Source organism: Typha angustifolia, chromosome 15 (genome assembly GCF_048772165.1).
Source record: "Typha angustifolia cultivar Huaian chromosome 15, ASM4877216v1, whole genome shotgun sequence".
Taxonomy (NCBI): Eukaryota; Viridiplantae; Streptophyta; class Magnoliopsida; order Poales; family Typhaceae; genus Typha; species Typha angustifolia.
This window is the reverse complement of record NC_133253.1, coordinates 11,483,779-11,498,475: the sequence shown is the minus strand read 5'-3', so window position 1 is coordinate 11,498,475 and position 14,697 is coordinate 11,483,779. Positions and strand designations below refer to the sequence as shown.

At 45.3% G+C, this 14,697-nt stretch overlaps 1 protein-coding gene across 1 annotated transcript; it reads right to left on the bottom strand.

Annotated features, from left to right (window-relative positions):
• Positions 1-9,023: 9,023 nt before the first annotated feature.
• LOC140778896 (uncharacterized) lies at positions 9,024-11,807 on the bottom strand. The gene has a single exon (XM_073123792.1). It carries the CDS (start codon positions 11,784-11,786, stop codon positions 9,126-9,128), a length of 2,661 nt encoding a protein of 886 aa, XP_072979893.1. The 5' UTR covers positions 11,787-11,807; the 3' UTR covers positions 9,024-9,125.
• Between the last annotated feature and the right edge of the window lie 2,890 nt (positions 11,808-14,697).

Below are 14,697 nucleotides of genomic sequence, written 5' to 3'. Positions count from 1 at the left end.
TTAATAAGGCTTCGTGCATTTCAAGCATATTGAGATGCTTGGCCGGTCATGATTCCTAATTTGGGTCGTGACAGTAGTGGCTTCATCCGTCGATCTAAAATGAATTCTTCAACAAAGAAGTGAGAGGAGCAGCGATCTTGCCATACTAAGCAATGAAGCGGTGATAATATCCGGTCAGCCCCAAAAATCCTCTCAATCCTATGGTAGTAGTATGAATAGGCCAAGTGGTCCTGCATGCAACCTGTTAGGTTTTTTATTTATTGGCAATTTTGTACAAAATATTCTAAGTGTATTCTTTCATGTATTTGAGCTTTACACAAGTCTAGAATATCACTGGTGTGAAGAATTGCAAGATCATTGGAGAAAAGCCTCGCGTTCTCACCGCGTTCACAAACGCGTTCGAACACGGGCACTGCGTTCACACAGACAGAGAGCCGCGTTCACAAGCGCGTTCAAACGCGGGCACTGCGTTCACACAGATAGAGAGCCGCGTTCACAAACGCGTTCGAACGCGGGTACTGCGTTCACACAGACCGAGAGCAGCGTTCACAAACGCGTTCGAACGCAACCTGAAGAATTCAAGTTGTCGCGTTCGAACGCACTTGGGCCCGTTCGAACGCACCTGAGATTAAGTTAGGCCGTTCGAATGCACTCGGGCCGCGTTCGAACGCACATATGAAGTTTGCAATTTATTGGATTTTCGTGAGTACAAATATGACTTGGATTTCGCTCTATCTTGGAGATCATATATAAGGATAGTGTTGCCCTAACCTAGGGTGGTTGAAGAAGATTATTCAAGGAGACTTTTTGGAGGCTACATCGGTTCTTCAACAAACAAGGCCCTTCGCATCTACAAATCTTAATCTTTCGTCTTAAGGGCTATCTAGACGAAAGATCAATCTCGAGGGTTACTGAGATTGGACTTCAATCACAAGAAGCAGTGAATCGTGGGTTCTAGCGATCAAGACTGAGAGGAACAAAGTCGTTTGGATCGACGGGTTGTTTTGTGAGTCAGTCTTGTAACTGCTACTATCATAGTGATTGGTTTTGATCCGAGTTTGGACCCGTGGTTTTTTTCCCGTTTGGGTTTTCCACGTTAAAATCTTGGCGTTCATCTCTTCTTTCGTTCTTAATAATTCTTCGGACTTTTACTTAAGCGAACGAGCGATATCATTGCCTAGAGTTTAGATACATACGTGTGTCTAGGGATTTATTTTTTTCAATTGGTATCAGAGCAGGTTCTCTCACTCTTTGAGAGAGATCAGATAGGCATGGATTTTCATAGAGATGGACCCTCATCTATTAGACCTCCTATTCTAGATGGATCAAATTATGGATATTGGAAAGCTAGGATGAGAGCTTATTTGAAATCTATAGATGAGCGAGTATGGATGGCCATTGTGAACGGTTGGAGTCCACCAATGTACATGGTGAATGAAAAACTTATTGAGAAACCGATTGACTCATGGGATAGGTCAGACTATGACAAAGTCGGCTGGAATAGCAAAGCAATAAATGCTATTTTTAGTTGTGTTTCCTCGGAAGAATTTAGAAGAATTTCTACGTGTGAGATAGCAAAAGAAGCTTGGACGATCTTAGAAACTACTCACGAAGGAACCATGGTTGTAAAACTTTCGAAACTTCAGAGGTTGACTACTAGTTTTGAAACCCTACGTATGGAGGAGAATGAGACATTTGATGAGTTCTATGCAAAGCTGAGTGATATAGTCAACTCTAGTTTCAACCTAGGAGAGAAACTTCCTGAAAACATAATTATCCGTAAAATCCTTAGGTCCCTTCCAGAAAGGTTTCAGGCAAAAGTTACAGCTATTGAGGAAAGTAAGGATATCGATTCAATGAAAGTTGAACAATTAGTAGGAAATCTACAAACATTTGAGTCTAGTCTTTCAAAACCGAGGAAGTCCAAAGGGATGGCCCTATCTACAGTTGAACAAAATTTAGAGGAATCGGATGATGAAGGTGATTTAGATGTTGAGATGTTGACCATGTTTGTCAAAAAGTTCAATAAATTCTTTCGGAAGCCAAACAAGTTAAATGCTGAAAAACTTGAGAAAAGCAAAGCCTTTGTAAAAAGGAAGAATACTGTGAGTTCAAATACAGGTGGTACCAACAACAATGTCAAACAGAAAAATAAGAATTTTGAGAATAAAGTTCAATGTTTTGAATGTTCTGGTTTTGGACACATCGCACAAGAATGCCCTAATCGTCTTAAGAGGAAGGGCAAAGCTATGAAAGTTACTTGGGATGACTCAGATGAATCTATTGATGATTCTGAAAAGGACGAAGAAAACTTTGTAGCTTTTACCTCTTCTCTACTTTATATTGACTCTATTGTTGATACTAATAGTACAGATGATCAGGATATGTTACCTGCTGAGGAAGATGAATCTGAAATTCAAAAGGCATATAATGACTTCTACCTGGAGTCGTTTAAACTCAAGAAAAGCAATCTTAGACTACTTCAACGACTCGAGGAAATTGAACCAGAAAGAATTCAATTTGAGGAGAAGTATAAATTGGAGCTTGAACGTGTCAAAGACCTTTCTGAACAACTTGACAATGCGAAAAATAAAATGAAGGCTGATGAAATTGAACTAGAGTGATTGCATAAGGAAGTTACTTTTCTAAAAGGGAAGAATAAACTGGACGAGATTCTAAAAGCTCATATCTCTGGAAAAGACAGGTATGGTGTTGGATATACTGGTAATTCAAATAATAATAAAACTGTTTTTGTTTCTGCAGGTAAACAAAAGGAAGAATACCTGAAGCCATGAATCGTATTTTCAAAGCAATCCTGGATGAATCCTTCAAAATTGAAGTTGAATCTACAAACTGGTGAATTTTTTACGGCACCAAAGGTAAACTTTAGTCACACTTCTCGACAAAAGGTGAGTAGAAAAGGGTTTGTTCCGACATGCTATCATTGCGGCATTCTAGGGCATATTCGACCTCATTGTAAATTTTTGCAAAAACCTAGAACTGTTTTTATTTATGGGATGAAAACAAAGGCTATATGGATCAAGAAATCTGATTTGAAATGTTATGTTGTGCATACTGCCTTGAAAGCCTTAAATTCTGAATTGTGGTATTTAGATAGTGGCTGTTCAAGACATATGTCGGGTGACAAGTCTTTATTTTCTAATCTCGAAAAACATGAAGGGGGAGTTGTGACATTCGGAGATGGTAACTCATCCAAGGTAATAGGTAAAGGAAAGGTAAGTACTCCAGGGATTCCTAGTCTCGAAAATGTTCTTTATGTTAATGGATTGAACAGATCTTTACTGAACGTGGATGGTTATCAGTGTGTCGGATGAGCGGGACTGCTTATGTGGAAGTTGTTCGAGAATTCTTTAGTAATGCCACGATTTATGATCACTGTATACGTTCTACTATTCGTGGTGTATCTATATACCTGGATTCCGATGTTATTCGTGCTGAACTGAGTTTGCCTGATGGTGAGTTTCAGTATCCGACGTCTGCTCCACTCCCTGATATAAATGACTATGCCGGTACAGTCCTGATCAAAGGGGAACGTTGGAAAGGTAACATGATGCCGCATGCAAGGCTGACATCTGTGGCTCGCATGCTTCACCTCTTTTGTCTGTGCAATGTCACCCCCAAGACTCGCCATTCCAGCATTAGTTTGGATCGTGCGTTCCTTCTTCATGCCATGTTATCGGGAGTCTCTATTGACTTAGCTGCCGTGATCTATGATTCCATTCTCTCAGCTGCACAGAAAGAAGCACCTCGTGAGGGATTACCTTTTGGCATTTTTCTTACCACTTTGTGCACTCAGAGTGGGGTGCGAGTAGATGCTTCAGAACCTTCTCTTACTTCGTAGAAACCATTGGATCGGATTACTCTAAAGCGGAGTCAAGCTCACGACCAGACGTCTCCTCTCAAACCGTCCTCTTCCGCCGCTGGTCGGTCATCGCATCTCGACAATTCTGATGATAGCTCTGCCGATGACTCATCTTCCACTGAGGGGGAGTTACCACAGTACTCGGACCGGTTCGATCAACTTAGTACTCAAGTGCAGGATCTCTATTCCGCGGTGAATGATCTACGTACTGAGCAAGTCCGTCAGGGAACTGTACTTCATTCCGTGTTGACGATTCTTCATTGTCAGTTTCCTCCGAGTTCCTAGTCTTTGGCATTTGTGCCAAAAAGGGGGAGAGTGTCTCAGTGTTTAAGTGTCTAGGTGTGTAGGGGGAGTATGGGCATAGGGGGAGTTTAGTGGAGTTTACTTGATGGTTGAACTTGGCATTTGAAACTTAACTTAACTTGAAGTAATTGTGATAACGTGTGTTTAATCTTTGTCTGTTTAAATTTTTGCTCTTGTGATAACTTGTGTTTTGATTTTTTTTATTTCAAGTTATTTTCACTTGATCTTGGATTGGTATATGTTTCCTTGCAGGGATTGATGTGCAAAATATTCTAGACTTGTTGATTGCTCAGTTTGAAGTCATTGTAATATCTTGTAACCTAAGTGTTTTGTCACAAATTGCCAAAGGGGGAGATTGTTAGGTTTTTTATTTATTGGCAATTTTGTACAAAATATTCTAAGTGTATTCTTTCATGTATTTGAGCTTTACACAAGTCTAGAATATCACTGGTGTGAAGAATTGCAAGATCATTGTAGAAAAGCCTCGCGTTCTCACCGCGTTCACAAACGCGTTCGAACGCGGGCACTGCGTTCACACAGACAGAGAGCCGCGTTCACAAGCGCGTTCGAACGCGGGCACTGCGTTCACACAGACAGAGAGCCGCGTTCACAAACGCGTTCGAACGCGGGTACTGCGTTCACACAGACTGAGAGCAGCGTTCACAAACGCGTTCGAACGCAACCTGAAGAATTCAAGCTGTCGCGTTCGAACGCACTTGGGCCCGTTCGAACGCACCTGAGATTAAGTTAGGCCGTTCGAACGCACTCGGGCCGCGTTCGAACGCACATATGAAGTTTGCAATTTATTGGATTTTCGTGAGTACGAATATGACTTGGATTTGGCTCTATCTTGGAGATCATATATAAGGATAGTGTTGCCCTAACCTAGGGTGGTTGAAGAAGATTATTCAAGGAGACTTTTTGGAGGCTACATCGGTTCTTCAATAAACAAGGCCCTTCGCATCTACAAATCTTAATCTTTCGTCTTAAGGGCTATCTAGACGAAAGATCAATCTCGAGGGTTACTGAGATTGGACTTCAATCACAAAAAGCAGTGAATCGTGGGTTCTAGCGATCAAGACTGAGAGGAACAAAGTCGTTTGGATCGACGGGTTGTTTTGTGAGTCAGTCTTGTAACTGCTACTATCATAGTGATTGGTTTTGATCCGAGTTTGGATCCGTGGTTTTTTCCTGTTTTAGGTTTTTCCACGTTAAAATCTTGGATCCGTGCTCGCAGCCGCTATTTTTGAACCTGCAGAATTTCCACCCGGCGTTCTAGGTGCAAACTGCCTATCTCGATTGCCTTAATTGGTTTTCGCTGCCATCTTTAGAGCCTTATGCTTTTGCTCCATCCTCATGGCCTTCTCAAAGGCCTCCTCAAGAGTAGTAGGACAAAGAGCACGAACATTCGCCAGTATCTCACCTCGCAGCCTTGAAATAAATGTGCTCATCAATATCGGTTCGACCCAAGGTGGCTCACAACGACTACTAACCCTTTCAAACTCAGCTTGGTACTCCAATACAGTCATCCTCTGAACCTTCTTGCTTAATGTGGCAGTAAAATCTTCATATGTCGCTGTCCCAAATATGCGTGTAACCCTCCGACAAAAATCACCCCATCCGGTAAATCCTCTACTATGAATAATCGATCTATACCAATGCAATGTCGCTCCTTGGAGGTGAAAGCTTGCCATCTGGACCATTGCATCTTCCGCTGTACCTTGACACAATAAAATATTGTTCAACATGAAACACCCAATCCGTTGGATCACCGCCTTGGAATTTTGGAAAGTCCAAGCGTACGGTTCTCCCTCGAATAGCATTATCAAGTTTGTGAATGATCCTTAGTTCTGGTCTAAACCTTTGTGCACGTCCATCACCATCTCTAAATCCTCGAGCACGTCCATCACCATCTTCAAAGGGATCAACCTCATCCTAAAAGTGCCAATCCTCTTCATCGACGAAGCACACCGGTGCCGCACGCCTCTCGGGTTCCACCACCGCTGGTCTTGGGTTTTGTAACGGAGGTAGGTGATGATGTGTAGTCATAAGTAACAGGGGATCATTGACACTCACATGAAGCACCTGGACCTGTGGGGTATCAGTTCAATGATGTCCCACCGCTGGTCCTTCTTGAAGCTCCGATCGTCGTCGAGGAAATGACAAACCTAATCGCTTCATGACATATTCCTTGAAATCATTGTGATCCTTTTGAATTGCGTTAACTCTATACAGCAATGTTTGGAACATGCCCCTAAGTTCATCCACCAAGCCCATATTCACACCCATGGACGTTGGTTGACTTAGTCCTGTCGTGGTCGCTCCGAAGGAATCGGCCTTACAGTTAGGGTCATCGTGGATTGAGTCTTCCGTTGTCGGTGTGCTCTCTATAGGTTTCCTTATTGAGGTCATCTTCCTTGTTTCAACCATTAATTGAGGTCTGAGGTTCACTTGCTCTAATACCAAATTGATAGGTATGTATTAAAAGGTCTGCAACGGAACAATTACTTAAGATCTGAATTTATTACAGGAATCAGTCCGCACAATCGTAGGAAAATATTCGTCAGATATTCTTCTATAGACAGAAAATTATGAAACCAAGTTAATTAGATTCGTAACTTCCTTATCTACAGCTTCATGAGGGTGTCTTCAGGACTTATAGAAGGATATCACAGAGTTGCACATAGCTAGGATTGAGGTAGGATATGAGAAGTTTTGTCCGTGCTTGTGAAGTCTGTCAAAGGGCTAAGGCAACCGCATTGAAACCGGTCGGATTACTACAGCCTTTACTTATACCGGACTGTGTTTGGAAAGACATTTCTATGAATTTTATAGAGGGTTTTCTATTCGTACGTGGTTATTCCATTATCTTTGTGGTGGTTGCTAGATTGAGCAAGTATGCGCACTTTTCGGCATTGTCACATCCATTTTCAGCCAAGTATGTGGTTGAAATTTTTGTTAGAGATGTTGCTCGGTTACATGGCATGCTGATAGGATTCGAACTTCACCGATGTCATCTCGAGCATGGATTCACTTTGGGAGTGTCCTTGTTTCTTGTTTTAGTGTTTAATTTCCATGAAAATAAGTTTTTTGTAAGTCGCGTTCGAACGCGGGTGGAGTGAGTTTGAACACGGTTGTGAACGTGGTTGGAGAGTGTGTATTGTGCATTCGAACGCACTGTAAACGCCTGCATCGCATTTGCAAATCTAGAAAAGTAGGAAATAGGCGTGTTCGATCGCGCATTCGAACGCCTGCATTGCATTTGCAAATCTAGAGAAGAGAGAACCCGGTGCGTTCAAACGCGATTGGGCGCGTTTGAACGCAGTCGGCGAAATTGTATTGTTTAGGGTTAATTTTGAGTTGTTTGTTAGCCTCTAGAAGGATGTGGATAGCAACCAAAGGTCATTATTGATTATTGAAGAATTGAGTTTTGCCTTGCCTCCTTCATCTTCTTCACTCTCGTTCTCTCAGTCCCCCTGACATTTGTCTAGTAATCGGACGATATCTCAAGATCCCCACATCCGATTCGCCTGAAACTTGATTTGTTGGAAATCTCTTTTCTGAAGCTACAAAATATCCAAATTTCACATCGATCCGATGGCAGAATATTTCAAGATCCTATTACAAAGTTCCTTGCCAAATCTAATTCAAATCAGAGAATTGAAAGAGATCGAACCTTAGCCTAAGGGAAGATTGTATCAAGCTTGGTATCAAAGCCACCGTTCCTCGAACAAGCGCTTCCTATGATGACCACTAGAGCCATGGCTGCATGACGAGATGAAGAAGAAAAGATTCTCCCAATAGAGGAGGGGGAAACGGTTGCGGGGACTTCCACCCGCGGAACCACCCGATCTAATCGGAATATGGAAGAACTTAGTGTTCAAGCTGTGTTGGGGTCTCTTTCCGAACAAATGTCCATTAACAACTAGATGATGATAGAGATAATGCGGGAATTACGGGCGAGAAGGGAAGAAATGGCGAACGGGAACGCACCATCGACCCCATGACGTGAGTCCACTTCCATGAACCCACCGTTGCCAGTTCAGAATTTGCAACCACAAGAGCCGCTGCTACCACCACCCTATGGGAAGGGGCAAGCAAGGATGGTTACACCAGGCCCAGTTGCAGGTGAACCCATCTGACGAGCGAACCACTATGGAGACCACCTTGGAGATCAAGATTCCTGAGCGGGTCTGTTACGATCCTTCCTCGGCTATAGGCTCTGATACCAGATTGATACGAACCCTCTTTTGGTGCTATGGCTCTGATTCAAGATTAATACGATCTTGCACGGAACTTTGAGATCAGATCCCGAAATATCCCGCCGTTGGATCGCTGTGAAATTTTGATATGTTGTAGGCCCGGAAAAGAGCTTTCCAACGGATCTAGTTTCAGGCGAATCGGAGATGGGGATCTCGAAATATCGTTCGTTTAGTGGACGAACGTCAGGATACTCTGTTTTGGATTCCGTGGATGAAGGCACGAAATCCTAGGTAATGGTGGATTGTGGAGGGCCGGTGTTGATGGGGTGGCACCAGTGTAAAAGTGATGGTGGAAGGGTTATGGATGATGGAAAGGTTAGGGATAGCGATGGATAAATTGGAAGAAGGGGGAGAAGAGGGCCACTCCTAAGGGACTAGGGTGATTGGCCTGTCGAGGGAGATTAGAAGCGGCGTTGCCGGGGAGATTGAGGGAACGAGAGCGAAGAAGATGAAGGAGGCAAGGCAAACTCAATTCTCAATATTCAATAATAATTTTGGTTGCCCTACACATACTTTTATAGGCTAACCAACAACTCAATCTTATCCTAAAACACAATCTTATCCTAAAACTCAATCTTATCCTAAAACTCAATCTTATCCTAAGGTAAATCCAAACTCGAGACGATGTCGGTGAAGTCCGAATCGTATCAATCCACCACGCTTCCGCAACCTTGTCCTCAAGGTTTGAAATTTGGGAAGCGATCCATGATGTCTGCCTCTAGCTCCCATGTAGACTCGTCAGTAGGTTTGCCCAACCACTCAATCAGCACTTCAGTCTCTAATCTGGATCCTTGGCGTCTTCTCCTACGACTTAGGACTCGAACCGGCTCATTGGAGCCATCTTCCTCCATTGGTTCGGGTAAGGTCGAACCCACTACATGGTTAGGCCCGATCTGGGCCTTCAATGCCGAGACATGGAAGACGGGATGTATCCTGGTTCCTTCAGGTAGGTCCAATCGGTAAGCTACTGGACCGATTCGTTGTAGCACTCGGTACGGACCATAGTACTTGTATCCCAACTTTTGGTTCAAAATGGGTCTCAATGTGGATTGTCGATACGGTTGAGCTCGAACGAACACCAATTGATCCACCTCAAATTCTCGCTCACGTCGGCCTTTGTCATGCGTTTGCTTCATGCGGTTTTGTGCTGTGGCTAGGTGAGTCTTGAGCCGTCTCAATGTTTCATCTCGATCAGCAAGCTCCAAGTCAAGCTCAGTCCTATCCGTCGCCGCGAGTCTATCGTAGGCACGCAAGACAGGGGGAGTGCGCCCATAAACCGCCTCAAATGGGGTCATGCCAATGCTTGAGTGATGAGCGGTATTGTATGACCACTCAGCCCAGGGAAGAAATTTGACCCAATCCTTTGGTCGATCCGCCACAAAGCATCGCAAGTATTGCTCTAGTCCACGATTCACCACCTCGGTTTGGCCATCCGTCTCGGGGTGATATGCTGAACTAAGATTGATTTGAGTCCCTTGCAATCTGAAGAACTCGGACCAAAACTCACTTATGAAGATGCGATCCCGGTCTGACACGATAGTCCTAGGCATCCCATGCAAGCGTGCCACTTCCCGAACAAAAATTTCAGCAACCCTTTTTGCTGAAAACGGGTGAGACAATGTTATGAAATGTGCATACTTGCTCAGTCTATCCACCACAACAAACACCACCGATTGTCCTCGAACTTCCGGCAGCCCCTCGATGAAGTCCATGGAGATATCCTCCCAAATACGCTCTGGTATAGGTAGTGGTTGCAGCAGCCCGCTAGGCTTGAGTGCCTCTGATTTGGTTCGTTGGCAGATTTGACATTCACGCACATACTTCTTCACGTCCGTCTTCATCCCAGTCCAAGTACAGTTTTGGGCCAGCCGCTTGTAAGTACGTAATACCCCTTCATGACCTGCTATAGGAGTATCATGGAAGTGTGCCATCAATAGCCTCCGTAGCTCTTCGTTTCGGGGTACCTTGATTCGCCCGTGCTCTAGTACTAACCCATTGCGCTCCTCGTGCTCGGGGTTGCTTGAGGGGTTCTCTCTCAACTCCTCCATGAGTCGGACCAGATCACTATCCTCTGCACTGGCTCTCCGTAGATCTGAAAAGAAAGGAAAAGTGGGTGCCGAGAAAGAAGCGAGCTCCCTTTCTTTTGAAAGTTCAAGCAGCGGTTTACTTCCATCCAACAACACTCTCTGATCATCTCTCCAAAAGGTCAATGTGAGGCTTATAAAATCAAAGGTCACGGGCCCCAAGCTTCGAAGCCATTGGGTCCCTAAAACAATATCGGCACCTTGCAAGGCCAATGGATAAAGATCCAATGTGAAAGTTTGGCCTTGCACCTTCAATTCTGCACCTCCACAAATAGAATCTGCTCGCAAGGTGGTGCCATCTCCAATCGTCACATCGAACCCTTCCGTGGGTTCCGACTCGAGCCCAATCTTCCTAAGGAGCCTCATGTCAATGAAGTTGTGGGTGGACCCGGTGTCAATCAAGATTCTCACTGTGGTTTTCTTGATTACACCGTTCACCCGCAAGGTCTTTGGCGCGGCTGTCCCCGAATAGGCGTCGAGGGAGATTTCGGCCTTCGTGTCCTCCACGTGTTGTTGCTCCTCAACTTCTTCTCCTCGATGTCCAGCCACATCTGCACTTTCAACTGCCATGGGTGGAAGATCGTGGCCTTCTCCTTTGAGTGGTAGCTTGGCAGGGAGCTGCAACGTCATCGCTGGTGATGAAGCTGTCGTGGTCGACTGTCGATTGACCGAGGAGAATGGTAGAAGATCGCTGGAGGCCATATGCGATTTCTTCTTAGTTGCCGACTCACTATGGTTGCAAAGGGAGCTAGTGAAAGGCGGCCCAAGTGTCGAAATTCGCGATTTCGGATCATCTCCTTCACCACTGATGAGGATTCCTGATGAGGGATATCCAGCGACCAGGTGTGGGGTAGCCAGCACTTCGCGGTTTGTCGACGAGGTCTCCGGTGCATGGGAAGATGTGGAGGTTCCGAGGGCTGCTACAATGGTTGAGGATCTCATTGTAGCCGGTGGCAGTTCGTTGCGGTTGACCATGGGTCGAGGTGTAGAATCTCGATCTTGCCGGATAGCCGAACTCTCCCCTATTTTTGTGATGAACGGGGAGGCCGTGGAGGATGTTGGGTATGTTGTGGAGGGTTCCCAATGCTGTCTTGTGATTGCCTTGCTTGTTGAAAAAGGTTTCGTCCATGCCCGTATTTCCTGCATCATCTCCATCATTATTTGCTTGTTGATGGCAATCTGTTTGGAAATAGACCCCAACATGGATAGAACGCTAGGTTCTTCCGTATTCCTATTAGATCGAGTGATCGTCATTGGAAGCGCTTATCCGAGGAACGGTGGCTCTGATACCAGCTTGTTACGATCCTTCCTCGGCTATAGGCTCTGATACCAGATTGATACGAACCCTCTTTTGGTGCTATGGCTCTGATTCAAGATTAATACGATCTTGCATGGAACTTTGAGATCAGATCCCGAAATATCCCGCCGTTGGATCGCTGTGAAATTTTGATATGTTGTAGGCCCGGAAAAGAGCTTTCCAACGGATCTAGTTTCAGGCGAATCGGAGATGGGGATCTCGAAATATCGTTCGTTTAGTGGACGAACGTCAGGATACTCTGTTTTGGATTCCGTGGATGAAGGCACGAAATCCTAGGTAATGGTGGATTGTGGAGGGCCGGTGTTGATGGGGTGGCACCGGTGTAAAAGTGATGGTGGAAGGGTTATGGATGATGGAAAGGTTAGGGATAGCGATGGATAAATTGGAAGAAGGGGGAGAAGAGGGCCACTCCTAAGGGACTAGGGTGATTGGCCTGTCGAGGGAGATTAGAAGCGGCGTTGCCGGGGAGATTGAGGGAACGAGAGCGAAGAAGATGAAGGAGGCAAGGCAAACTCAATTCTCAATATTCAATAATAATTTTGGTTGCCCTACACATACTTTTATAGGCTAACCAACAACTCAATCTTATCCTAAAACACAATCTTATCCTAAAACTCAATCTTATCCTAAAACTCAATCTTATCCTAAAACTCAATCTTATCCTAAAACTCAATCTTATCCTAAGGTAAATCCAAACTCGAGACGATGTCGGTGAAGTCCGAATCGTATCAGGGTCAATACGATTCGGAACCACGGTGAGTTAATCAAAACCGAAGGAGGGATCATCAACCCTTCATGGTGCATCCTCCCCTGGTTAGACAAGGACTTGGACATGATTCGGAACGAGACAATGACATCCATGGACAAGTCGTGCGTCTCGAATTCCCCAAGTTCAAAGGTGGCGACCCGATCGATTGGTTGTATAGGACGGAGCAATTCTTTGCATACCAAGGTACGGCGGAAGAATACAAGGTGACGCTTGCGAGCTTCCACTTTGAGGATGCGGTGCTTCATTGGTTTTGAGCAGCCAATTGATACGATTCGGACTTCACCGACGTCGTCTCGAGCATGGATTCACTTTACGAGTGTTTTTATTTCATGTTTGTGTTTAATTTTTATTAAAATAAGTTTTCTGTAAGTCGCGTTCGAACACGGTCGGGCGAGTTCGAACGCGGTTGCCGAAATTTGTATTTTTAGGGTTAATTTGAGTTGTTGGTTAGCCTATAAAAGGATGTGGAAGGCAACCAAAGTCATTATTGATTATTGAATATTGAGATTGAGTTTTGTCTTGCCTCCTTCGTCTTCTTTGCTCCCGTTCTCTCAATCCCCGGCGACACCGCTTCCCTCCCTCGACCAACCAATCACCCTACTCCCTTAGGGGTGGCCCTCTCCTCCCCCTTCTTCCAATCTATCCGACACTTGCCCTAACCCTTCCATCAACCATAACCCTTCCACCACCACCTTTTACCGATGCCACCCCATTAACGCCGGTCCACCTTCAACCACCATTACCTAGGATCACGTGCCTCCATCCACGGATCCAAAACAGATCATCCTAATGTTCGTCCCCTAAACGGACGATATCTCGAGATCCCCAACTCCAATTCGCCTGAAACTTGATTTGTTAGAAAGCTCTTTTACGGGGCTACAACATATAAAAATTTCACGTCGATCCAACGGTGACATATTTTGGGATCTTATTTCAAAGTTCCGTGCCAGATCTAGTCCAGATCAAGAAATTGGAAGAGATCGAACCTTAGCCTACGGGGAGATCATATCAATTTGGTATCAGAGCTCCATAGCCCGAGGTGTGATCGTATCAAGCTTGGTATCAAAGCCACCATTCCTCGGACAAGCGCTTCCTATGACGACCACCAGATCCATGGTTGCACGGCAAGATGATGAAGAGATTCTCCCAATAGAGGAGAGAGAAACGGTTGCAAGGACTTCCACCCACGGAACCGCCCGATCTAATCAGAATACGGAAGAACCTAGTATACAAGCCGTGTTAGGGTCTCTTTCCGAGCAAATGGCCATCAATAATCAAATGATGATGGAGATGATGCGGGAACTACGGGCAACAAGGGAAGCAATGGCGAACGGGAACGCACCCTCGACCCCACGACGCGAGTCCACCCCCTTGAACCCACCGCCACCGATTCAGCCTTTGCAACCACAAGAGCCGCTGCTACCACCACCCTATGGGCAGAGGCAAGCAAGGATGGTTACACCAGGTCCAGTTGCGGGTGAACCCATCCGACGAGCAAACCACTATGGAGACCACCTTGGAGATCAAGATCCGTGGGCGTGTCAACACGATCCGGAACCACGGCGAGTTAATCAAAACCGAAGGAGGGATCATCAACCCTTCATGGTGCATCCTCCCCCGGTTAGACAAGGGCTTGGATATGATTCGGAACGAGACAATGGCATCCGTGGATAAGTCGTGCGTCTCGAATTCCCCAAGTTCAAAGATGGTGATCCGATCGATTGGTTGTATAGGGCGGAGTAATTCTTTGCATACCAAGGTACGGCGGAAGAATACAAGGTGACGCTTGCGAGCTTCCACCTTGAGGATGTGGCGCTTCGTTGGTTTGGAGCAGCCAATGCCATAGAGGCCATCGAAACTTGGGCTGAATTTTGCGCCGATATCACACGGCGATTTGGAGCATCGGGGTATGAAGACTTTGATGCTGTCCTCTCAAAAATAGTGCAAAAAACTATGGTTGGGGCATGCCAAGAAGAATTTGAGAGGATTAGTAGCCGATGCCATCCACCATGGACGGATCAGCAACTTCACAGCACCTTCATCTCCGGGCTGCGGGGTGACATACAAGCCGATGTGAG